This window comes from Sylvia atricapilla, chromosome 5 (genome assembly GCF_009819655.1).
Source record: "Sylvia atricapilla isolate bSylAtr1 chromosome 5, bSylAtr1.pri, whole genome shotgun sequence".
Taxonomy (NCBI): Eukaryota; Metazoa; Chordata; class Aves; order Passeriformes; family Sylviidae; genus Sylvia; species Sylvia atricapilla.
In genome coordinates, this window is record NC_089144.1 from 32,781,385 (window position 1) to 32,807,566 (window position 26,182).

The 26,182-nt window shown below is 36.2% G+C and overlaps 1 protein-coding gene across 4 annotated transcripts; it reads left to right on the top strand.

Moving 5' to 3' along the window:
- The first annotated feature begins 854 nt into the window (after positions 1-854).
- Positions 855-26,182, top strand: TBK1 (TANK binding kinase 1). 4 transcript variants are annotated; one of them, XM_066319112.1, is made up of 21 exons: positions 877-898; positions 2,069-2,188; positions 3,880-4,020; positions 4,857-4,986; positions 5,506-5,687; positions 6,519-6,679; positions 8,541-8,651; positions 10,396-10,575; positions 12,086-12,282; positions 13,501-13,559; positions 14,721-14,812; positions 15,245-15,346; positions 17,276-17,354; positions 18,206-18,327; positions 18,452-18,528; positions 18,873-18,912; positions 21,093-21,194; positions 21,284-21,380; positions 22,425-22,531; positions 22,836-22,907; positions 23,699-26,182. In XM_066319112.1, exons 2-21 carry the CDS (start codon positions 2,102-2,104, stop codon positions 23,748-23,750), a joined length of 2,190 nt encoding a protein of 729 aa, XP_066175209.1. In that variant the 5' UTR covers positions 877-898; positions 2,069-2,101; the 3' UTR covers positions 23,751-26,182. The 4 variants fall into 4 exon arrangements, 3 of the variants coding, with proteins under 3 accessions (XP_066175209.1, XP_066175211.1, XP_066175210.1); XM_066319113.1 differs by lacking the exon at positions 877-898 and adding an exon at positions 950-981; XM_066319114.1 differs by lacking the exon at positions 8,541-8,651.

Below are 26,182 nucleotides of genomic sequence, written 5' to 3' on the forward strand. Positions count from 1 at the left end.
TTAGTTTTAAGAGTGAAGAAACCCCATGCCTTGAGAATCCATTAAATTACTTTCTGGTCTGGGTTTTTTCTTAATATCCACTGAATGATACTGAGGATCATTTGTTGCAGTCGTGTCCTTTTGTTTTTTCATCCATTGACCTTTGTGCATATTTAATTATAAAGTGAGAAGGTAAAGAAAAAGAGCTGATCTTGTACATAAGCTACCTCATCTTTATTATTTTGGGAAATGTAATAATTCAGTCTCTTAATGGGCTGCTGATTTTTGCTTTTATTTGAATAGACTTCAGTGAAGAATTTCTGTGCACTTTCTGGTTAGAATGGATTTGTTGTGTTTCTATGTCTTGCTATGAGTCCAATGAATATTTTGAAATCAATCACAAAATGCATACTTACTGGTAGTGTGCCAGCTGGCCTGTTACAAGCAGGGGTTTAATTATGAGAGGAATGTTTTAAGTTGAAGATTGTACAGATGGTTTACGGAGCAGGCTGTGCATTATTTCTTTGCATCCTCTCTTCCGTTCCTTCTGTATCTGCATCATAGATACGGTAGATGCCAACGAGCTAATTGCCCTATGGGAGAAGTCATCTTTTTCTAGTATTGCAAATTGTCTTGTCAGAGTTAACCAAGAATTTTAGGGTTGGGGATGTGGTGGTGTTAGGGGTTTTTTTGTTGTCTAGATTTGACATAAAATCTTTTGTCCCTTCCAGAGGCATGAAGAGCTTTATCTAGATTTTGCGAATGGCATTGCTGCAGGACTCTCAGTTAACTGTAGAGTAATGTCAGGTCTTTGCATTGTGTCTTTGCATTCTGTAGGCTACGTGTCATTGCTTGAATGTTTTGGGACAGCTTTGCAAGAAGCTTCACGTCTCACACGAGTGAACAGCCAAAGGAAAGTGTGTAATGTGCAGTCACTGTAGATAGAGAAGTGTGCTCGGAGCGGTGACAATGTCTGTGTGTGTGTGTCTGCAGCGGAGCACGGTGGGATCAGCAGCAGTGCCCGGGCGTGTGCTCCAGCTGTCTGCCGGGCCAGGGCGGGACACTGCCCTGCGGCTTTCTCCGCTCTCCTGCGGTGCACACTGTGAGCCTCCTGTGTCACCCGTGCACCGGGGAGCTCTTACAAAGTGCCAGCCACCTTCTGCTCACAGATACAGGAAATTCTGTCACGCCTCTTCTTCAAGAGTTACAGGAAAGGCTTTTTTCTCTGTGTATCAGTCAGCAGTTTCCTGGCAAGTACCACGTGCAAGTAACATGCAGTGTGCCTTGCCAAGCTGAGCAAAGACCTTTGCTGTAGGAGCTGCCATTTTGCTCTTGAGATTCTTTAGGTTTTGGAAGCTCTGTCTTTGATTTTAGAGCCTTTTCCTAGGTTTAATGGCAAAATCAGTGTGTTAATTAAACCAAAAAGTTAAGGGTATTCACCTGCAGCTCCTGCTGTTTTGGCAAACAAGAAAAGTTTAAATGTCTTGTTTTATGTTGATAATTTTAATTTAATCAAACTTTTTTTCCTCTTTCTTTCAAAACTGTGAAGATGTGGGTATTTGACAGTTCATATTTCAGGAAGGGTGGGGAAGCCAGGCCGTCTCTGTAGATGTGACATACCAAATAGAAGTGATGTAAAATATCCATATACATATCTGCCATCATCTCTAATGTTTCTTCTTTGGCATATGTACAGAGTAATGGAATTCAATTATAGGTCTTGCTTACCTTTAGAAGACCCTGTGCATGTGTTTTTCTATATATTTTGTTACTTGATAATTTCAACCATATACAACATTAAAGAGAGTATACGATTTTCACCTTTCCAGCCGACTTTTCAAACAGAGTTTGGGGCATACAGACCTTAAATGCAGGGAGGTGTTGTATCAATGGCATTAGTTTTGATTGTTTGGGTTATTTTTGTTTCCATGTTTCACCGCTTATTCCTCTACTTGGTTGTTCTTAATTCTCCATATCTTTGGAGTTGCAGTTGGGGTTTGGACATTTATATTTCTTTCTAATTTAAATAAGTCCTTTTCGTATATTTTACTAAATTGTAATTCAGTTTATTTAACCTTCTGTTTTTAAGGCAAAAAAGAAAACGTCTGATCAAAGAGCAAAGATGCAGAGCACTTCAAATTACCTCTGGCTGTTGTCTGACATTCTAGGACAGGGAGCAACTGCAAATGTTTTCCGGGGGCGACAGAAGGTTTGTGAGGAATTTTGTGTGCAAGTAGCTTCATGAAATCAACAAAAGAAGTTCAAGATTTAGACCTAAAGTAAATGTGTCTGTGTAATTATTCATGCTTAGTTTTTAGTTTTTAGTATTTGTCCATTGAATTAGAATTCTGTAGTTAGGTTTTTAAGGATTTTTTTTTAATGTTGTATTATTTTTTCCTTATAAAATATTAACTGTTAGTAATTCTTCATTTCTTTTTCTTCAGTTTTATGGAAAAAATAAACCTTATTCAAGGATTTGAACAGAAACAAATGACCTACCAGTTTTGATTACGGTCCTGTTATTTATATCTTTGTTAAACTGTCTTTTCATTGTTTTTTATCTGTTCTTTTAAAACCTGTTTCAGTGATTGTTATGATTTTCATACGTAAAATATTCTTATTGTAGTGGATGAAGCTGTTGTTAGTTGTTGTCTGTAAGTCAATGCTTTTTAAATGTCTTCTTGGTGACATGCTTTTGAGTAATCAGTGCAAAATAGTAATTTTTTTGCCATGTAAATGATACACTGATGTGCATGTTGAGATCTGAGTGAGGGGCTAAGATGACCTTACTTGTGCAGGTCATTCTATTCCTGTGAATTTCACAGTATGTCTCACAAAGAGAAGGTAAATGTAGTTGTGAAAGTTCCCTTACAGTAAGGATAGTTTGTGTGAAATCAGTACAAAGTGATTTATAAGATACAGTGTTTCTGTTCCACATTTAAATGTGAAACAGCCTTAAGCAATAATTTAGCAGTTAATGTGCTTCTCTGGGTAAGTGAATTTCAGGGCAGAATGATTCTCCTGTAAACCATGATGGCACCTGTCATCACCCTCACTAGTCTCAGCCTGTGACCTGTAGCACATTGTCCACGGGAGAGAGCTTTTACCTGGACACCAGTAGTTCATGTGAGTGTGCTGCAAAGCACACCTTGTATAAGCACAGGAAGGCTTTGTCCTTAAAAATAATCTGTTGCACAAACTGCTAGGGCAAGCTTATTCCTAGAGTGGGCACGGAAGATGCCCTGCCCTGAGAGGGACTGGAGAGTTGCACATCCAGATGAAGCTGTTGTTGCCTGAGCATGTTGGGGCTTACTCCCAGTGGAGAACTCAAGTCTGATTAAGCTCCTGATAGTGCTCCTGACGCTTATTATGTGGGTTTGAACTGCTTCAGGATTTTACATGACATAAAATCGTAGTGCTCGAAACTGCCTTTGAAAAAACAAAATACTGCTTTATCAGTATAAACAGAACAGCAAAGAAAGAACAGCATTCAGCTGCTGGAAATTGTCTTTTAACTTAAGCAAGCCAAGTATGTGCATGTCTCTCATTGAGTAGTGCAAGTAACTCTTGCTGAAAAAATATTTTTCAGCTAAGTTTGAGTAATTCTTAAATATGTAGCATTTCTTACACTAACTGCTCTTTTTAAAAAAAACACTTAGGTTTTGTGACCTAATGAGTTTCCATTCTGCTAGTCCATTTGCTTCTATATTGAACTAATGCAATTTTATTTTTTAGCAGAATCTTAATTTCCACCTTAGCACTAAGTGAAGTTTTGAAATATTTCTAGTCTGGTTATAATCACATGTACCGTAGAAAATCTCAAAGTGCTTGGATAATGTCTCTGTGTACATTTACAATCTTTTGCTTCTACTTGATGACTAGTTTGTTTGTTTTCAACAGAAAACTGGGGATTTATATGCTGTCAAAGTGTTTAACAGTATAAGTTTCCTTCGTCCTGTGGATGTTCAGATGCGAGAGTTTGAAGTATTGAAGAAACTAAATCATAAGAACATCGTCAAATTGTTTGCCATTGAAGAAGAGGTAATGAATTGTTGTTGCTGTTGTGATCTGAGATGCATGGAAGTAACTGCAGTCACTGGATTTTCGTTTTCTCCATAACTATAGAGTGTATAGTTACACTTTTGAAGAATGGTAACATATATGATAATACAAATACTCTCATCCAACCGCCACCATATTTTGGTTTTCTTTCTTGTTGTTGCTGTTGAAAGAATATACTTGCTGTCAGAAGGTGAAACACCTTCAGTGTGTAGGCTCAGGTTATCATTCTTCATCTCAAGAAGCCACTGTCCTAAGTTTTATCTTGAATTAGAATTTTTAAGGTAATCTACATGTATTAATATTTAATAATTGAATAATGGAACTGTTTATAGTTGAAGATGTTTCGGTAATCCTGACAATTTTTTGTTTTTCCTTTGCAACGAACTAAAATTATGACATAGGATACTATTATAAAGTGGTATAACAGTATAAATTGGAGCAGCTGAATTGAAACTGAGACTGATCAGTTGAAATGACCCAGATGATGAGATGAGTAAAGAGTAAAGAAGGATAGTTGGTGTTCTCAGCGCTTACAGTGTGTAGTTTCTCGCTTGTCCACCCACCTGTCAATACTGCTGTCAACCTGCTAGTGCCTAGAACTTAAGGCTTTCTAAGTTATTTTCCCCTCTCCAAGCTGGAATACATGAAACAATCACCTGCACTTCTTTTGAAGATCACCAGAATGGAATTTATGATATAGCTATGGATTTAAATTTTCTTTTATTTTTTGAAAGTAAGATCTTGTGATTATAGGTAATTTCTGACAGTGGTGTCACAATAGTCAGATTCTTAATCTCTTTTTGATTTATTTTCAGACAACTACTAGACACAAAGTACTAGTTATGGAATTTTGTCCATGTGGGAGTTTGTACACAGTTCTAGAGGAGCCGTCTAATGCCTTTGGTTTGCCAGAGTCTGAGTTCTTAATCGTTTTGAGAGATGTGGGTATGTAGACTTTGCTCTTTGGTTTAATTTGTTGACTGAAACAAACTCATACTTCTTTTGCTTATCTTGAAACAGCAAGAGACAAATTTAAATGACTGTCAACTAATTGAATAAATTAATATAGTCATATGGAATCACATATTTATGTCTATGTTGGTATAGGTAGCTGCATTAAGAAGCCATTTCTGTGTAAAGTATTGACATAATTTTTTAGTTAGAAAAATAATATGGTTTACCTGTGTTTACCTGCCACAAAAATTTCCTCCTAATTTACCTGCTATAAAAATTACTTTATGGGAAAGATGTTACTGAGAGCAAGAAATGCTGTAATTTAGCTGTTTGGAAAGAAAAAAAAAGCAATGTGTGGTCATGTCTTTCTGTTAATTGAGTGTCCCTTCTCATTCCCATTTCCCAATGAGAACATAAGCATGTCTTCCTAGTATCAGTTACAATTCAGTGTTTGCACAGTCTGTGTCACAATGTGTCTATGAACTCTGTATTTATTTTTTTCAATTGAAGTGGCTGGAATGAATCATCTCCGTGAGAATGGGATAGTGCACCGTGACATCAAGCCAGGCAATATAATGCGTGTTATTGGGGAAGATGGGCAGTCTGTTTACAAACTTACAGATTTTGGTGCAGCAAGAGAACTTGAAGATGATGAACAATTTGTTTCTCTCTATGGCACAGAAGAATATTTAGTAAGCTCATATGATTTAATTTTCTGTTGAAGAAATGTTTCAAGCCTGAGGCCCTTCATGATTATAGTTGAATAGGTGAAGGTCAGGTTGTTGGGAATTAGTATTTCAACCTTTGTGTTACAATTGTTTCTATAACTTTGTACTGGACTTTTTCACCTTGGGTCATGCCATCTTCTGCTGATGCAAATACATCAGCCTGGAAATAATTTCCAGGTCCAGCTTCAACTGTTGCCTTGTGTGAAAGGGGGAGCTTTCACACAAGGATGGTTATTAATATATTTGCCTTTATCTCTGTGGATGTGTTTTAGTTTGTGTTAGAGCTACTTGGATGATATTTGGTGTAGTTAAGATTCGTGTTTAGTCTCTTTGCTAACCAAAGAGAGGCAGGTAGAGAAGTATCTAGACAAGCACCTCAGCATGACTTTCTTCCTGCCATGTGTTTTCTTCCTTCCTATGTGTGTGTCGTAACTGACACTCTGGTCTGCTATGGATCTTTTTTCAATTTGATTTCTGTTGTTTCAAAATCATCTGGAGGAATACTGAAATTCTTCTCTTTTTTAGTGGTCTTTTATACTAGTAGTTACCCTTCAGCTGAATTTTAAAATATTTTTTGCGAACTTTTTAAAAAAACCTTTAAAAAAAGTTATAGCTAGGAATATAGTGATGCTTTTCAGAATAGCTTAAGCGACTTCTATGATACAAGCAAGATTTGCTTTTTTGAAGAACTGAAAGTCTAGACTGAAAAACTGTTTTGCTATGAAAATATAGGTTGGGGTTTTTTCTTCATAAGGCTTCCTGAAGCAATTCTAACTAATTTTTTTTCCTCTTTAGCATCCTGATATGTATGAGCGAGCAGTTTTGAGAAAAGAGCATCAGAAAAAGTATGGAGCAACAGTTGATCTGTGGAGCATAGGGGTCACCTTTTACCATGCTGCAACAGGGAGTTTGCCTTTCCGACCTTTTGAAGGACCTCGTAGAAACAAGGAAGTGATGTAGGTAATTTAGAAGGAAAATTTTATCTGTTGGTAAATTAAATCAGCCCTTGAAATGCTTTTTAACCAAGGAATCCTACACACATATAGTAAACTTTAAAACAGTGAAAATATTTTAGGAAAAATACTCTTTTGTTGTGGTATACCCTTAGTAGGCAGCTGAACATCACACAGCTCTTCACTCATTCTTCTGTAGTAGGATGAGGAAGAGACTTGTAAGGGTGAAAGTGCAAAAACTGGTAGGTTGAGTTAAAGACAGTTTAATAAGGAAAAAGCCCTCACAACAAACAGCAGCCCTTGCCTCTTAAACCCAAAGGGAAACAGAAACAAGTAATGCAGAAAAATCTCCAGTTGCTCACGAGCAGCCAGCTGATGTGCAGTCAGTCCCTGATGAAATGCCACTCTGGCATTCTTCCCCACCTCCTCCTTAGCTTCTCTTCCTGAGCACAATGGTATGGTATGGAATATCCCTTGTGTCAGCTGTCTTCTTCTGTCCCCTCCCAACTTCTTTCCTGTCCCCAGCCTACTTGCTGGTGGGGCAGTAGAAAAGTAGAAGTGGCCATGGGTTACATAGATGCTGTGTAAGCGCTGCTCAGAAATGGTAAACGTGGCTGTGTTATTAACACTGTTTTGGTCACAAATCCAAAATACGGTACCATACACTACTGTGAAGGAACTTAACTCTATCCCAGCCAAAAATCAGTAGAAACATTCAGCTTCAACAAGGAATTTACTGTGTGGCATCTTAGGATCTGAATTAAGCATTTAAATTGAGAAAGACCTGAATTGAGCTCCCCCAAAATACTGATGTTTTTCCACTCATCTTTCTTTCAGAATGGCACCCATCTTTCTTTTCAGTATGCCACTTATATAACTTGGATACTCAGGCAAAAATATGATATTCTGAAATGGGGTTTCAGTGCTGCAAATTTTTGTTGTCCTTTAAATTACAGTCTTACCCAGCAGTCTTGAAATGGGTGCACTACCAATTTGAGTAGTATAGTTGTGGACTGCAGCTGAAAATAACAGGAGTGGTTCTTGAATGGAAAATAGAAGATATATCTATGATGTATTTGATACCTGTTTCATCCTAGTCTGGTTCTATTTTGTTTTTCTGTGTGTTGCATTTTAAGAATAAAGCAAAGTGGTACTTGGGACCTCTAACAACACATCAATAACACCTCTGTTCTGGTACTCTATGTAGAACTGACTCCAGTTTTCTTAGTTGAAGAAATTGTCCATCTTGAAATTTTTTCCCATAGGAATTCTCGTTGTAGCTGCTCAAGAGATGTTTTGTATGCATTTTGTCCTCTAGAAGAGAAAGCATAACTGAAATACTCTGTTGCAAAAAATCTGTTGATCCTCATTTGTGTCGTGAAAAATTTGAGAAATACTTGCCTGTGCAGTACAAAGTTAAACAATGCCAAATTGTGTCCAGATTTCTGGATGTTCCTTCTCCATGCCCAAGCCACTTTGTGGTGGCTAAATGTTGTCTGTTGCTGTGGAACATGCTTGAAGTTAACATGTTAATGTGTATATTGAACTAAATTGACTTTGATTGATTAACTCTTGTGAAAACCTTTGGTTTCCTTCAGTATGCTGGAAATATCTCCTGAGCTTTTCTCCAAGGCTGAGGTAGACAAAGTTGCTTGTCCAGCATAGCTTTTTGTTCTTTACTCTTTTAGTTAGCACTGCTCTGTCAGCTTGTAAGTGAAGCTTCCTAATTATTGCATCATCTACAAGTTTAGGCCAACCTGTCATTTAAATCTGCATTTTTGCTGCCCCTTTGAGGATTAGTTACTAGACCTATGTATGTATGAGCAAGTAGTTGAAGTTTTCATTATTTTGTAATGCATTGCAGGTATAAAATAATCACTGGAAAGCCTTCTGGTGCTATTTCTGGAATACAGAAAGCAGAAAACGGACCCATTGAGTGGAGTTGGGAGATGCCTATTTCTTGTAGCCTTTCAAAGTAAGTTTGAACTTATAAATGTTCACAGAATGTCTCAGTGCCACTTGATTGGGCTTTTCCAGTTATCTTCTGGGATTGTGTCATTGGAGCAGAAATCTGACACAGTTTTTTTAAACTCTTCTGTACATCAGGACAGTCTGGTATTTGGTTATCAAGTGATCTTTTTCTTCCCATCTATCCAAATAGTTCTATGATCGCTAATTTACAAATGAGCACATCTGATGTGATTTGAGAAGAAATACTATTACTGCATTTTTCCACCCTCAGGAATGAAGAATCAATAACTTTGATGGCCCTCATTTCTTGCAAGAATGTGACTTCAGTGACAAAGATTAGAAGTAGGAAGGAAATGATAAGCAAAGACAATTCAGAGGTTCATTTTTTGCTAGGAAAAAGGTCACATCACATTTCAACACACTCATATAATTTCAATTTTATCATCATATTTTTGCTTCATATGTCCATAATATTCAGTAGGAGGAGCCATGGGAGATATAATTTTGGTATGACTTTGAAAACACTTCCCATAACCCATTTACCCATTTTTCTTCCTGACACTTCTTCCATACTTTAAAGTTACTAATCTTTCATGGTAAAGGAGGAAATTAATTGTTCTATGAAAAGACTGTAGAAGCAAACTTTCTGAAAGCCAAATACGTACATCCTTAAGTCATGTGGAGTTCAAAGTTTGGTTTATATAAATTCATTAGTTTAGAATGTGCAGAGCTTGCAATTTGTAGGTGTTTTTCATGATACTGTTCATTTGCCTCTGCTTATTCTGTACAATTGACTGCTTGAAATGATAAAGGAAGTAGATTCTTTCTCATTAAGCATCTGTTCACAGAAATACTTTTAAGTAGCATTCAAAAGTATTTAGTGTTGTAACGTTTAGTACAGTGAGTTTGGGCACAGCATCCACTGACCTCTAATGAGATGAGCAGTGTGTTTGCAAGCCACTGCAGCTTGCTTCAGAATGTTACCAGTTCTACTGCTGGATTCAGGCTTAATGTGTACATAATGTTAAAATTTTGGAGAAGTTGTTCATGGTAATGCACTAGTGGGATCCACAGAGTTCCTTACCATTCAGATACTCAAGGTGAAATGCAAAAAATTTAAGCTAACCTTTCTCCTAGAACAGTAGCAACTGTAAGGCAATGGGTAGCACAGGTTTTCTTTGCAGCATTCAAGCTGTGTGTGCAGAGTACTTATTTAACCCCATCTCAATCAGGAAGAATTCTTAGTGTTGACAGTTTAAATAATGAGTCTTTACTAACCCAGCTGCTTTTGATTGAAAGCAACATAGTGTGCTCACACAAGCATCACCACCAGCAAATCCTAAATGGGAGTAGCTTCCTTCAAAGTCATACACTGTGGTGTGTGGGGTGAACTGGGTAAAATGCTACTAGGGTGGTAGAAAGTGGCCTCAGCTCTACAATATAGACTTCATAAATTTTATGGAATTTTTGCAGAGTGAGTAAAATTTCTCCAATACCAAAAAAATCCTTGATAGTTAAGCCTAAAAATGAAAGACTTAAAGTACATGTATTAATGCAAAAATAATGGACATTGCTATTGAACATTTTGTTGCTCAGTGTACCAAAAAAAGGCACTGCAATACTCTTTAAGGGATAATAGATGTGTATATGCAAGACAAGTCAAATGAATTATTGCAGTTGATTGTAAGGTAAAGGTCAAACATTCCAAGTAGAATCAAGTTGTCTCATCTCTTCCTGGTGTCCTCTAGGGGTCTGCAAGTACTGCTCACACCTGTCCTTGCGAATATTCTTGAAGCAGACCAGGAAAAATGCTGGGGATTTGACCAGTTTTTTGCAGAGACGAATGACGTACTGCACCGAATAATAATCCACATCTTTTCATTACAGCAGATGACCTTGCACAAAGTTTATATTCACAGCTATAATACGTAAGTGTTCTCTCTCTCTATTTTCATTACTTAGCTCTTGTTCAGGCTAACAGCACTGTGACCTCAGGTCACCAGTGTTACAAGTTCAGCCACCTTTTCTCGGCAGTTTAGCTGAGGAAGTGAAAGGGCACAATTCTCCTGCATAGTCATAGTACATATAGAAACATGTTGACCAAAAATAAAAATAAAGTCATTGAAGGTCAAATCAACTGATCTTAAACTTAGTCTTTTTTAGTGACAGATCACAGACTTAATCCTTGATGTGTTAACACAGACTTAATCCTTGATGTGTTAACAACATGTCTGTTTTCACAACAGAGGCAAACTCATCACACATTTGTATCCATTCCTTATTTACAAAGTAGTTCTCTAGAGACTGTACTGGTCTCTTGCTCATTTTGTCCTCAAGCATACAAAATGCATACATTGTCTCTGATGTAAAACTCGCTGGAATTCTGAAGTGCTAATTAGTACAGTTTAGGATCTTGATTTATATGGGGTTCACTTTATGACCATGAAGTGCTGATGTTAAAAGCTGTAAGATGTACAAACATAAATGCATTTTCTCTGCTGTATTATAGATCATACAGAGCACATGTTAATTTCTAATACATGGATACATACTGTTATTTCATCAAATGTGTAAATACAGTTCTGTCCACTTCAATTTTTCTTTTCTATTCTGTCACTTTTATTTTGAGGGAGCCCAAATACTGTTTTTGCAGAGAAATCTTGATTCTATTTTTTATTATTGACATGTATGATTATTTATAAACTACCTGTAGTATTAAGAAGCAATAGTGTGCTATTGCCACACAGGAGGCAAACTGGTCCTTCCTATTAGTGTAGTGATGGTTTTTCTTCTTTGTGGGAGGTTTTGTTAGTTTGGTTTGGTTTTTTGGTTGCTGTTGTGGTAGTAGGTTTTTGTGGTGGGATTTTCTTGAAGGGAGAGATATGTTGGTATTATAAGTTCTTATCCTTGTATCTATTGAATACTGTAAATAAAATTCCAAACTGTCTTTGATCTCCCTTATCACTGCTGTTTTAAGAAATAATCTGGCTATCTGTCAGCTTACAGGCTGAATTTAATTTTTTGACGCGTAAAACACCAGACTTTTCTTTTGGAGAGACTATCCATCTCCTTTGAAGAAAAGGGTATGCCTTAGAAAACTTAAGTAAGCTTCCTTCCCCTCATCTGGTGTTGCCTGTTTTTACTGACTTTCAGACCAGAGCAATTTTGTTTAGACAGACATGCTTTGGCAGATAATCAGTGGTAGAAAGGAAGTTTGATATTTTGCAGGAAATAGCATTTATTTTTGTAACACAGCAACCTGTAGTCTTAGGCAGCATGCTACTTCTTTTTTACCTAAAAGTCAAGTACTTTATGTGTAAACCCAGTTCCTAATGAATCAGAACTAAAAGCAAATTTTATTTAAATAATAAATAAATCTGAATTGTTGAACTATTGTAGTGAGTCTAACTGCTACTGATTATGCTGTTTGTATTATAGAGCTGCTATATTTCATGAATTGGTCTACAAACAAACAAAAATACCATCTCAAAATCAAGAACTGATATATGAAGGTCGGCGTTTAATACTAGAGCCTGGCAGGTTGGCACAGCACTTCCCCAGAACAACTGAGGAGAATCCTATCTTTGTAGTAAGCAGGGAGGCTGTGAACATTGTTGGATTAATCTATGAAGAAGGTATACTAAAGTAATTTCCCTTTTCTCACAGCTATCTTTTGTAAATATTTTTTGGTTACAAAATGTAATTGTTTTATGTCTGTTATATCTTAAAAATAGTGTTGGAAATTTTCTTTTGTTTATATCTGAATTTCTAAGTATGCAGTCCAATATTTTTCAAAACTGCTGAGTATCTGGAGTATTTTTACAGGAACAGTAGGTGCTTGTGATGTTCCAAGTCCCTTGAACCTGAACATTTGTGTGCTAAGATGTAGTGGTGCTTAGGGAGTTACAAACTTTTTTGAAGCATGGCACTTTAAACAAGTAGAAAGAAACATTATAGAAAGTAACTCAAAGAAAAATAAGGTTCTTTGGTTCCATTATTCACTAAGTGGAAAGTCAAGTTTTACTTATTTTTTTAATTTGCCATGAGTGTGGTTAGCCTTTCAGTTAACAGAGGAGCTCTTTACAATGTACATTTGCTCAGAAGATAAGATAATACCATAACAGGGTAAAAGAAAAAAGAAATTAAGGTTTGGAGTTTCCATTTGTCATTGAGAGGCTTTTAGAGGGGCCTATGCCAGAGCCCTTTTTTTATAAATTATGAGCTGGGGTACATGGCTGCAGTTGAGAGGTCAGTGTTGCTTTTGTCAGTGTGTCCTAAATACTGACTGCTCTGGCCAGCTGGCACTCACACAGAGGTACTGAAGAGTGTGGGTAGGCGAGTTGTTTGTGGAAGGATCAGCAGGGCCTTTGTATTGTGTCACAGAGCTTCCTGAAGGAGCCAGTGATCGTGAGAACAAAGGGGATTCAGGTGATAGGGGCTACCTGAGGTTTAGAAAAGCTCTTTGGTGAAGTGCTACCCTTAAGAGCCTCAGTGAAAATAAGCAGCCATGTGATAAAAAGGGAGTGGTCTCCTGTATGGGCAAACATAGGGCTGAAGAACAGAGAGAAACAGTTGGCTCTCTCAATGGAGAGAGATTGCAAATGGAGACCTGCATGGAATTCTTTGCTGTGCAGCATGTTCAGAAGTGGGTCTGGAAAAGAAAGGGCAATTTACTGAAGATACCAAGTTACTTAAAACAATTAAGACAAAGGCTGATTTTAAAAGTGTACTTGAGAACCACATGATATTAAAAGGCATAAAAGCAGTATACAGGGTCTAGAGGGAAAACAGTCTGAAGTTTTGAAGTCTCTTCTCGAAAATAATAAAATACAGATACTTGTTTTACGTTTCAGTTTTACTTCCTAAAGTACATCAACGTTACGATTTGGATGGGGATGCCAGTATGGCTAAAGTGAGTAATTACCATTTTAGTTTTTATACCTGTCTTGGGTAATGATACTGAAATGAAAGCTCCTTAATTTTCAAATTATTAATGTTAATAAAACTATTTTAGTATGCTAATGAGGATTCTGATAGAAATATATTTATTAACAAAGGATCTAAAAGTATATTAAAGCTATACTTTGTATACAAAATATGGTGGGTTTGGTTTTTTTTGTTTGTTTGTTTTGGTTTTGTTTTTTGTTTTTTTTAAACTCAACCTGAAGTCCAATCTTCTAAATTCAAAGGGCTCTGTTACTGTATAATTCAGTGCTGGGGGGGAAAGGAGCCTGACACTGTGTAGTCATGAAATTAGTTAGAAGCTTCATAACTTCTAATGGTGTAAAATCTAACATTAGAAAAATAACTCTTGCTCAATAGAGAGGAATCTCTAGGACTCTGCAGAAGGGTGGAATTTCTCTTGCCTCTTAAAAACTTTCAGAATCTGTGGGAAACAAGTAAAGGATTCTTTTGGTTGCTTTTCTAAAACTACTGAATGTACATGCAGCCGTGCTTGACATTGTGACAACCACTTACACATGTGAAATACTGACTGCTGAGGAGCTTTTCATTCAGACATGGTAGTCCTGAAAATGTATGCTCCTTAAAATACCAGTAATCTTGAAAAATAATAAACAGGAAACCATCAGTTGAGCTAATTATTTAAACTATTGTGAATTATAATATCTGAAACTTTGTTCTCAATTGTAAATAATACAGCAGTCTTGTAAGTGGAATTGGTTAGATGAAGAGGGTTTCTAGCCTTAGAATTAAAAAAGGGGCTGGTTTTCACAAGTTCCTTTTTAATGTATGTGCTTGATTCCTAAAATATTAAAGAAATGTACTTACAACTTTGGCAGAAACAGTAAGTTGTGTCATTTTTGTTTGTGAGATTTGTTTTCATCTCTGACAGGTGCTTCAGCATAACTGGAAACCCCATGTTTAGCCCTGTCTTCATAATGGGTGTTTGGTTGTTGCCTGACAAAAGCTTAAGCCATGTTACATATTTTAAACTACCATCCTCATGTTGCTTTCTTTTATTAAGCTGTGTTGCTTTGTTGTCATGTAGTGTCTTGAAGCAATTTTTAAGAGAATGCCAGATCAGTACTTATGCTGGGTTCTTTTCCTCCAGGCAGTGACAGGTATTGTATGTTACGCCTGTAGAGTTGCCAGTTCTTTGCTACTTTACCAGGAGCTGATGCGAAAAGGAATTCGATGGCTAATGTAAGCAATTGATTGCATTTCATTATGCTTTTTTTTTTTTTTTAATTGAGATATGCCTTGATTATCAATACATAATTCTGTAATCTCTTGATGTCTTGGGAGTTTTTGTTTATCGTTGAGTAAGGATAGGCTGAATTTCTCCCTTTTTCCTGTCATTAAGTAAACAATTTCTTAAAAAAATATTGAAAGTTAAGGTGTTTTTAAATTTACTTTCTTCTGTGTATAATTTAAGTCTAACCTCTGGTAACCCTTGGTAAGATGCAATTGAACAGCTTGCACAATATATTTTTATATGAGGATTATGTTAATGGATCTCTAACTGAAAACAATTCCTCCTGGCAATTATTGCTGCAGGTATATTAGTGTATTACTGATTGCTGGTATGATGGCAGTTGAATACTTTTGCTATAAATTAATGCTTCACTTTTTTAGTGAAATAATCAAGGATGATTACAATGAAATGGTTCATAAAAAGGCAGAGATTGTCATCAGGCTGGATTTCTGCAGCAGAAACATTGAGAAAGCTGAGAAAATGTGAGTAGAAGCACTATGCCGTACACATTGACTTTTCATTATCATTTTTAGTGACAACAGGATTTTTTGTTATGATAATTTGCAGTGTATTTGCATATAAAAATTGAATTTGAGTCAGCATGGATTTTCTGATGGCACTGACTTAAGCAGATTCAGTCATATATGTCAAGCAGCTCACTTGCTCTTAGTGACTCTAGAAGCTATAGTAAAGCTTGGACAAAGAATCAAGTAGCTTTGCTTTCATTAGTGCTTTTGCCACTGTGTTTGGTTGCATATGACTTCAAATACTGCCCCTTACACAGTTTTATGACTGTGGCATTTTCTGTGTGGAAGGAATTATAATGTTGAAATATAACACAGAGCAGCTGCAAAAAAACCTCCAAACAACCATGCCCAGTCTCCCTTGCTCCCTTCCAAGAAAGGTGTTATTCTTATGCAGTGTGATAGGAGCCTTAAATAGCACCTCTTCTTGCCATTCTCCTATGGGTGGTAGTTTTCCTGTTCAGCTACTGGGAGTCTTTCCCAAATTCTGTCTTAGTCATGGTATTCTCTTCTAACTTCTCACCAAGCTGCTCTGAAAATGCAGATACCCACAAGATGATTAACACACACATGTAGAACCACTGGGTTTGAAGGGTAGGCTTAAGAAGTAGACTTAAACCTGTTGGAGGTGCTATGCCTCTGCAAATTGAACACCTTGTATGCAGTAATTGTGGATACCCAAGAGTTTGATAGGTTTGCTGTGTGTGCCAAACCTACCTTAAAACCCATGTGTGTCTGTTTGTATTAGCTTCAAAACCACTGCAAAACCACAACAGTGAAATAGTGAAGTTGGTAACTTGCAACAGAACACTATACCTCTGCAGCCTTAGATACAAATCGTCAGGAACCCAAACTCCTCTTCAAGCCCATTTGCACTAGTTGGCAGGACTAAGTCATGTTTGGTCTGTGTTAGGTTCAGATAGTTTCTTCCTGCATTCTGCCAGAAGAAAGCCGCTCAGAAGAAACCACTGTCAATTCTGGTTTGTTACTCTGGTGTGTGCAAGAGTATCTCAGCACCATTTTGAAAAAAAATTACATTAATTTGCTAATTGGAGTCGTTCTCGTGCAAATGGAAATTTTCTGTCTGTTTGCATATGGTCTTTTGGCCTCTTATAAAGGGGCAGGATTTCTGGTTTGTTTGACTTTGCTAACTCCATAAAAGTCTTCTGAAGGACATGTGCTCTTGTTTGTCCTTCCTTTTCAAGGCTGTGCTTCAAAGCATGACAATGCAGAGTCTTTATTTGAAAAGGTAAATAAAGCATCGAACTTGAGCAAAGCATATTGGGTTTTTTTAAAGCAATTGAGCTGTTTGCGATGGTCTTTTTAAAGCTAAAATGTATATGAGACTCAACAGAAGAAATATTGTCCTGAATAATTTATTTGGCACTTGAGCTATGGTCATATGGGAAGTATCAATATGAACAGATGGTCCTACTGTCCCAGCCTTTAAACATTTAATCCAGTAAGTTTTCTCAGAAAAGCTTTTTGGTACGTTGAAGTGTTAGTTTGATTAGTAGTAATGACTACTTTAAATACCTTTAGTTTGATAAGATTTTAAAAATTACTTGATGAAAGGAAATAGTCTTCCACTGCCTGTCAAGTACAAGTAATAAGACTAGAATAGAGAATTCAGGAATGGAAGTTTCAAACTTTATTTTAACAGTTCCAATGTAGGAAAAAATCAAGGAATGTTTTTTAAAATCTAAAATGTCTCCATGGTCAATGGCGACTTAAATTTGTCAGTTTCATGGTTGTTGCTTTATAAAGACTGTATTTTATATACAAGAAGTGGCAGTTACTGTTATGGTCTGGAGTCAAGAAATAATTTGAGTGTCATCACTGCTTTTTTTTTTTTTTTTTTTTAACTGCTTTTTTCTTGCTGGACAGATATGAGAATTTGATGCAAATCAACTTGGAAGCATCAGAAGTGGATGAAATTTCAGAGATACACACAAAACTCCTGCGTGTAAGTGTCTGGCAAAGTTACCCTGTCATTCTGAAAATGGTGTTTCTACAGAAAAAGCCAAATACACGATAACACAGGCTTCTGTGAATAACAACTCTGAATTTTCAATGTAGTTTCTAGATTGCCAGTTGTTGAAATGTCTATACTAATGTAAATATCTTCCTGGAAACAGAGCAGGTCTTTTTATACCGGCTCAGTGCAGTGAAAATAAGTTCCTGAAAATACATTCCTATTTTCTAAAATATTCAAGAATTGTAACCTTGAAATATATTTTTTTGCTTTGCTATTTTTTCTTTTCCATTTTTTCCTTAAGGAATTTTGACTACCTTGTTGGCTTTCTAAAATGTTACATTTGCAAATACACTTCAGAGTGATCTGCTTTGAAATGTGCATCATGTTTCCAGACATTTAAGGAAAAATTGAAAATAACTTAATACACTGGGAGCAGATATAACGTTCTCCATTCTAAAAGCAAAAGATGATTAGTGCATTTTTATTTTGAAGGTTGTATAGAGAAAGGAAGGTATGAATTATGTGGATAGTTACTATGTGAATTCTTAATAAACCAAAATAAGAGTAGAAGTAAATAGGGGATTTATGAAAGGTTGGAAGTTATTGTTGAAAATAAATAAATTTTGACTAACAGAAATGCCGGCCTCAAGTATGATTCTTTCTTTAATAATACTTTGCTTTATCTGCTTCTAGCAAAGCCTAGGCAGATAATTGGATGTATTTTTTTAATGGAGATCAGTGAAACAAAACGGGTTTGTAGTATTAATGTGCTCAAGTAATAATCAAGTAATTTTTCACTTTACCTAGTGATAAGATTCAACCTTCTTGCTCTTATGTAGCTCTCCAGCTCTCAGGGCACCATAGAAACTAGTCTGCAAGATATCAAAACCAAACTTTCTCCTGGTGGTTTACTGGCTGACACTTGGGCAAATCAGGAGGGCATGCATCCAGACGACAGAAAGTGAGTAACTGAACTTACTGTTCTAATATGCATTGAATTCTGCATTGAGTTGTAGTTCATAAAGTTCATTATTAGGTAGTTGAGTTTATGTATAAAACGCCTCATTTTCTTTTTGTCACTCTAGTCCAGAAAGGCTGCAGGCACTGTTGTCTTCCATCACAGACATCTACTATCAGTTCAAAAAAGACAAAGCAGAACGAAGTAAGTAATTTATTTGATTCACTTTTAACATAAAAAATAATGCAAAGGACAGGTCAGTCTTAGTTTGACTAGGGTATTAGTGGTAGGTATGGAGAGTTAGCCACAGTGCATATGTCTGTTGGCCCTTAGTGAGATCCCATGCTAAAGCCTGTATGACTGAAACACCACTGTTAATAGCATAAATTTGAATTGCAAGACTGAAGAGGACAAAAAAAGTTTATGACCACTTTGACCTGTATAAAAAAAAGGAAACTGTGTAGGAAATGGGTAAACTTAGTAGAGTTTTGCATTAATGCAACTAACAGAGTTAGATTGTTAATGTTTGTTATTTGCTCTGATCCTAGGGCTTCCTTATAATGAAGAGCAAATACACAAGTTTGACAAGTAAGTTTTCTTTGAGAATTACCATGATTGCTCCCGGTGCTTTTGCCAATAACCTATTCTGTTAATTCTATTGTAAATTGTAACCTCTTTAGGACTGTAAAAAAAAAAAGCTCTTTAGCGTTGTAAAAAAAATTCTTCTAAATATCTTAAATACATAGGGGTACTAGTGTATGATAATGAGGTGCTTTCTGGCTGTAGAGTTTTTTCACTGATAGGCTTTCTAAATGCAAAATACCTGTTTGTTATCTGGGCATAACTGTTTTATAGGAAGTTCACTTCTACCCTGTTTTTTTTCAGGGAGAAAAAAACCTTGAGTAAGATCAAAATGACTTTGTAGCTAAGGTGGAGATCATTTTCTACAGATGAGTAAAATATGGACTAGCTGAATCTTATGGGAAATGTAACACACAAAATTAATTTTAATGCCATTCTCCATGCTTGTTTAAAATTGTGCCTCATGCAAGGTGAGGGACAATTAAGCGTCCACATTAAGCATCTGTGTGTAACTTGGATCTCTAAATTCCCATAGTCTCCACTGATTCTATACTGCTGTATTTGTCTCAGGATTTATTCAGTTCCTCATATGCAGATGGCTAATGCCATTTAATTTGCCTTGAAGTATCTGAGACATGCTCTGAGACTGGGAGGTAGGACACAATCAAATGGGAAACCTACACCTTTCTGTACAGGTGGTCAGAAGCAGGGAAGGATATTTTTGCTGGAGAAGAGAAGGTTGCATGGAGTCCTCCTAGCAGGCATCCAGTGGCTGAATGAGGGGCTTACAAGGAAGCCAGAGTGGTTCTTCATCAGGAGCTGCAGTGATAGTACAAGGAGTAATGGCTTCAAACTGGAAGAGGGGAAATTTAGGTTGGATACGTTGAAGAAGTTCTTCTCTTGGAAGATGATGAGACGCTGAAACAGGTTGCCCAGAGAAGTTGCAGCTGCCCCATTCCTGGCAGTTGTCTGCAACGAGGTGGTTGAAACTAGATGGTTTTTATGGTGCCTTCCAACCCAACCCAGTATAAGATTCTATCTCAAAGGATGCTAGATGATTATGTTTAAGTTAATAAATTATTCTCCTAGTGGATGCTCAGTTACATGGTTTCCTAGACCTTGCTAAATGCTGCATGAATTTAGGCACCATTATGACGAGTGTAGCTTCACCGACAGTTACAGATAGAAAGCTGTCATGCAGAGGGCACAACCTTGCCACTTGATTTTGCTGTAGTGAAAGCTAAACTGGATAACTGCCAAGTAGATGGAGAGGATTTTCTACTACTAAAACCATGTCCTTGCTTGCATTACTATATGATAAACTTGAAATAAGTATGCTTCCTTTTCATGGTTTAAATACTGGTATATTTTCTACCACAAATATCTCCCTTGGACTGTACAGGTTTGAGATCTTAAGTCCATAATTTTTATGCTTGGTTCACCCCACAGGGAAATGGCAATGGCTTTTGTAAAGGACTGTTTGCTATTATCAGCAGAGGCTGGCCTTTGTAATATTTACCTCTAGGCAGATAAGGGAGCAGCACTCAATTTGAATTTTATTTTTCTGGTTGAATGGTAGGTATGCATTCCTGATGACAGTCCAGCTACACTCTAGCTACAATTTAATTAATCAATATGTATTATGCAAGACTTAATGAAATACCAGAAGTAGGTCTTGGTCTGTAGTGTTCCAGTATCCCTTACACTGGAAGGCATGAGGCAATTGCAGTGGAACTACTGTCTGCCACACTAACAAGAATTGGGGTTGTTTTCCTTTCTTTTCCTTTTCTGCTTGTTTCTTTTTCCTCTTGTCATAAAATTAGGTGGACAGAAGTCTCCTTTTTCTTGAATGTATGTTACTCAGTGCAAAAGATTATTCATCTATGCTGGAAGTTCCAAGTATCTGCAGTAAGCAAATATGAAATAATTAGGACTTTTGTCCTATCCATTTAGAATCCTTAAGCTGACTCAAAGAAGACATTTGACCATTTATTCATATATAAATATAATACAAATACAAACTAAGCACTTCAAATAATTTTTCCTTCCTGCTAGGGAATATTTTTGAGACATAAAGGTGTCTGCACAGATTATAAGTCTACAAGCCTTTCTCCAAATTTCAGAAGGGTAGAGGAATGGAGTTTTGAAAACAGTGTGACACTGTTCTGGTTGTTTCTGTGTTGCAGGCAGAAGCTGTATTTGCATGCTACAAAAGCCATAGCTCTTTTCAAAGATGAATGTGTCAGCAAGTATGATACGTTTTTGGACAAAGCTGAGGACTGGACAAGGCAAGCTATTGATTTCTTTAATATTTGGTAATGTTCATTGCACCGCTTCTATATAAGCAGCTCTTAAAAGAAAACTCTTTTTCTTTTAGGAAAATGCTTCACACAAGGAAGCAATTACTGGCTCTCACCAACCAGTGTTTTGATATTGAAGAAGAGGTGTCCAAATACCAGGATTATATAAATGAGGTAGAATGCTTCAAAATCATGTGAAACATTTGCATAGTTAAAAGACTTTGGCATATTTTCATGTCAGTAGTGTTGTTAGTAGTGAGACTTACATTAATGCAGTTGTATTAAAATACAGGCCTTTGTGAGTGCAGTGTGTGGTATACATAGCTTCATTGATGTGTCAGTGTGAAGTACAGAATGGTGTTCTTGAATAATTGAATAATGTGATTTTGTGAATTGTGACGATTTTGGAATTTGGTGGGGTTAGTTTGGTTTGGGGTGGTTGTTTTTTTTTATTTGGGTGGGGATTTTTGCAGGGTTTGTGGGTTTGAATGTTTTGGGGGTTGTGGATTTGGGGGTCTTGGTAATGTTAGCATTGCCCCTCAAAAAAATTAGTTCAAATGGGTGTGGGTTAATTGACAAATACTCTGTGCAACTGTTAGCATAATATTTTCAGAGGACCTAGAGGATTATTCTAATTCTCTTATTAAGTATAAAAATGCTACTTCCATAGTCAGGATTATGGGATACATACTTAAGGATGTTAAACTAATGGTTTGGACAGTGAATGTTCAGGGTGCAAACTTATTAGAATTACCTCAAGATTGAGAGAACAAGAGCATTTTCATGTAGTAAAATTATTATTTTTTAGAAAGGAAAGATAAATGAACAAAAAGCCCTTGCTAATTGTAAGATCAGTTTAGGAATGGTGGACAGCAGTATTTGACTTGTTACTTGTGTTTTATTAGCACCACCAATCCATTGATTAGGCTCCTGTTGCCCTAGGATATCTACAGACATAACAAATAGATAATTCTTCCTTTCCAGAGTTTATTATGAAAGTATTAAATAAGAAGATTAACCAACCAGGGAATTACAGGTCATGTCAGTACAAAACTTGTTGTGATGGTGTCGTCTTGGAGGGTATCAGCCACCTTAGTACTGTAATGAATTTATGCGGTGTCACAGCAATGGAGAATTTAGAAAAGGATTTTAAGGTGGACATCAAGATACACATGACAATTTTTACTGTAACTTAAATTTCCTTTTTATCTGTTACAGTTACAAGATGCCCTGCCACAGAAAATGTTTGCAGCTTCCAGTGGGATGAAACATACAATGAATGCAGTCTATCCAAGCTCAAACACATTAGTAGAAATGACTCTTGGGTGAGAATTTTGTAATGGGATTGATGTAATATTGTCTGCTTGCTATACAGGGAAGATGAAAAAAATAATAATTGACTTAGTGATTGCTGTCTTAAGATGAGGAATTTTACATTGCTATAGTGGTGGCACAGATTTGGAGGTGAGTGGGGGACAGCAGTAATGTATCATCTGTTTCTTTGTAAATAAACAACTTACCTGTCCCTTATTTTGTATGTAATGGCAAGTTGCTGAAATGTGGTGGTGAGCGACCAGAGCAGGTAACTATCCCAGTAAAAACCTCTAATCTTTCTTTTGTTTACTACAGGATGAAGAAACTAAAGGAAGAGATGGAAGGTGTTGTTAAAGAGCTGGCTGAAAACAATCACATTTTGGAAAGGCAAGCATTTGTTTTCCCTTTTGGGGCTGAAACTAGGGGCAGGTTTAATTTGGTACATTTTATAGATCCAGAATTTAAACTCAGGAAACAATTCTATAATGTCTTGAACTAATATAAATATATGTAAATATATTTTGAGCTGTTCAAATGAGGTATAACAAAAAAATAATTATTCAAAACCTTGGAATATTACTGTAAAATCATTCTGACAAAACCATTTTTGGGGCATTTTTGTTTCATGTTACTTTGATTTAGCTAATAAAAATTCCAGTTGCACAGACAGATCACTTCTGAATTTAAACAAAGTACTGTTGCAGCAATGCAGTGGTGTCTTTTAATTCTTCCCTTTTAGATGTTATTTTTGACAAGTGCAGAATTACACCAATCTGAATTAATGATTTTGCAGTTTTCAGATTGATTAAATGAAGAGGCAAACGTGTTTCTTAAAATCCTGAGAGGGTATTGTCATTATCACATACAGACTGATTTTGATTTTTTTCCTATGAAGATGAGAAAATATATAAAAATAAATATCTCCTGAAAGTTCCAGGGTAAATTGCTGTTGGAGTGGAGTTCAGCTTCAAGCTGAATTAGTTTTGTTTTGTTCCCCACTCCCAGTCCCATACTTGCAGCAAAGCTTCCACTCTTCCATCTTCTTTGCAGATACAAAAGTTAGGTATAAATGTCTCTGTTGGCATGTGGCAAGGGAAAGGAAGACCTCATAAATAAATTAAAGATTGATTCTATTATGTAGTTAACCACCTAAAAATACACTGTATTTTTTGGTTTAGATTTGGTGCTTTGACTATGGATGGTGGCCTGCGGAACGTGGACTGTATCTAGCTTCCAAAGAACCTGAAGAGGACTTGTAAATTTTTTCAAAGGGAAAAAATACTGTTGGGACAGTTAAAAGCAGATAATACATCTGTATCCAGGATTTTTTTTTCCTTCAACAACTGTAATATTAAAGAAACTGTAAATATGTATAATATGTAAATACAAAAGAAATATATATCTTTTCTTGGTCACTTTTAGGATAGAATAACTTCTGGCAGGGAATTGAGCCCCTTGGAGGATCTCTGAGGAGTCCTAAAGGGAAAAGTATTGTTGATGAAATTGACATTTGTCTACTTTGGATATTGCCCTTTTTTTTCAGAATGCAATTAAGTCTTCATTGCAAGGGGACATTAAGTCTTCATTGCAAGGGGACTTGCAAGTCTTGATTGCAAGTACTCCAAAACATCCTTGTATAAAGGGTATTTTGGATTTCCTTCAGCAACCACTATTGTGTAGGAGTCTAGCTGAATGACTTTGATCATCATGGGATGATGAATGTTTTAAATGAGATGTTTTTAAATGAGTGTGAATAGGGACTAAGAGTGCAAATAGGACAGAAAGAAATGCATTTCTCTTTCCTTCACATCCAAACTGTTAGTTCACTTCTACTTGAGAAAGAAAATTCACATTATTTTTTTAAGTTCTCTAAGTATTTGGTGCCATGTTGTCTGTAATCGTTTGACTGCTTAGTATATGGAAGTTTTGCACTCCAGCTTGTCAGAATGAATGCAAAAATTCATTTTTTGAAATATTGTTGCTCACCACAACAGTGGGTACTTCAAACAGCTTCTTCTTAATAGTATTTGCAGGTATAGTTTTTTTTTAAAGGTTAGAAATTTGGTATGAGAAGAATCTGTGGGCAGTCGGTAGACTGGACAGTATCATGCCTCAGTAGTAACTGAATAGTGGAAAATAAGGTACCAGTCTAGATCTTGAAAAGGGACCACCCCCACTGCTGCCTTACAACTGAGGTACCAAACTTTGATGGAAAATTTAGTATGACTGTATATTTATTTTCCAGCATCAATAGTTACTACTTTCAGTATTACATGATTGAGATGCAGAGTTAAACACTCTGCTCCAAAATACCTAGGAGAAAGAGAAGAGGAAAACAAAAATTCTGGAAACATCCCTTTGTTTGGATACTACAGATGTATATACTTGTTTCAGAGCATGCAAAACTTGTTCCTTCCTTGTGGAAACCTGGCCATGGATGTTCAGTGGTGTCCAATAGCACTTCTCATTGCTGCATTGCACCTGTAAGAGCTGGACCAACTATATTTGGAATTTTCCTTAATTACTGGTGGAACATTTAGGTGTAAACAAAACAACATCAACCAGTGATAGCATCTGGTAGTTTTGTGATGCTTATTCCCTGCTTATCTGTTCAGGTCAGAACACAAAGCATTTTCATTTCTTTTTTAGAAAATATTTGGAGAGAAACTTAAGAAATTTATAAATGAGTTTTCATTTTAAAAGGAAAGGAAATTTGCTTGCCTTGATGCCCAAGACCTGCATTCCAGTGTTCTTGGTGAGAATCAAAAAAGGGAATTTAAACATTTTTCCACTTATGTGAGCAACTTCTGTCTTTGTCACCCGAAAAATCTAGCTATGCAAAAGGAGTGCAATAGTTTGTCACACATCTTTCCTTGGCATTCTTAACAGTTTTAAAATACTGGAATTATGTCTAACTGGAATGTTGTAATGCCTGCTTGTACATTTGTTCATCCACATCCACAGTCTGAGTATCAGTAAAACACATGAATAAATGTTAAAAGAATTGGGCTCTCTATCTGTGCATATACTGTATTTTGTTTCCAACATTATAACACTTCATTGTTGAAAAGTTCTTAATCTTGAAAGAAATCAAATGCTAGGTGGAATATATAACTTTCAACTTCCTTATACTGAAGCAGTCTGAAAAAGAAAGTTAATTGTAGTAAAAATGTAGTCTGTATGTTGAAATATGTGCATTCTTTTACATGTTTGAAATTTTTTTGTTAAATTTTATGTTCATTTTAAACATTGCTCTCTTTAGTCTTGCCGAGTACATCAGTAATCTTATTCATGTTAAAATTTCTTTTTCTAAAGCAATTTTAACAAAGCAGTAGCTAAGGAACTTGAAATAATCAGTTCATAATCTTCTGATTATGTTATTATGAAGCAAATACTTTTCAAGTCAAAGCATAGTGTACGGTACCATCAACTTTTTGCTCAAACTAAGTGTCCTGATGCTATCAATCTTGCTATTGATTTGCCAAAATAAGTAATAGAAAGTAATATATGGTTCTTCTTCCTGAAGCTGGTTTACTGGTTTGGGGGGTTTAGCTGAATATATTAATTATCTGTTACTCAAACAAACCTGTTTTCATATGAGTTGTGAAAATGCATGAGTGAACAGCTTAATGGCATAAATACATCATCAACCACTTATTGTA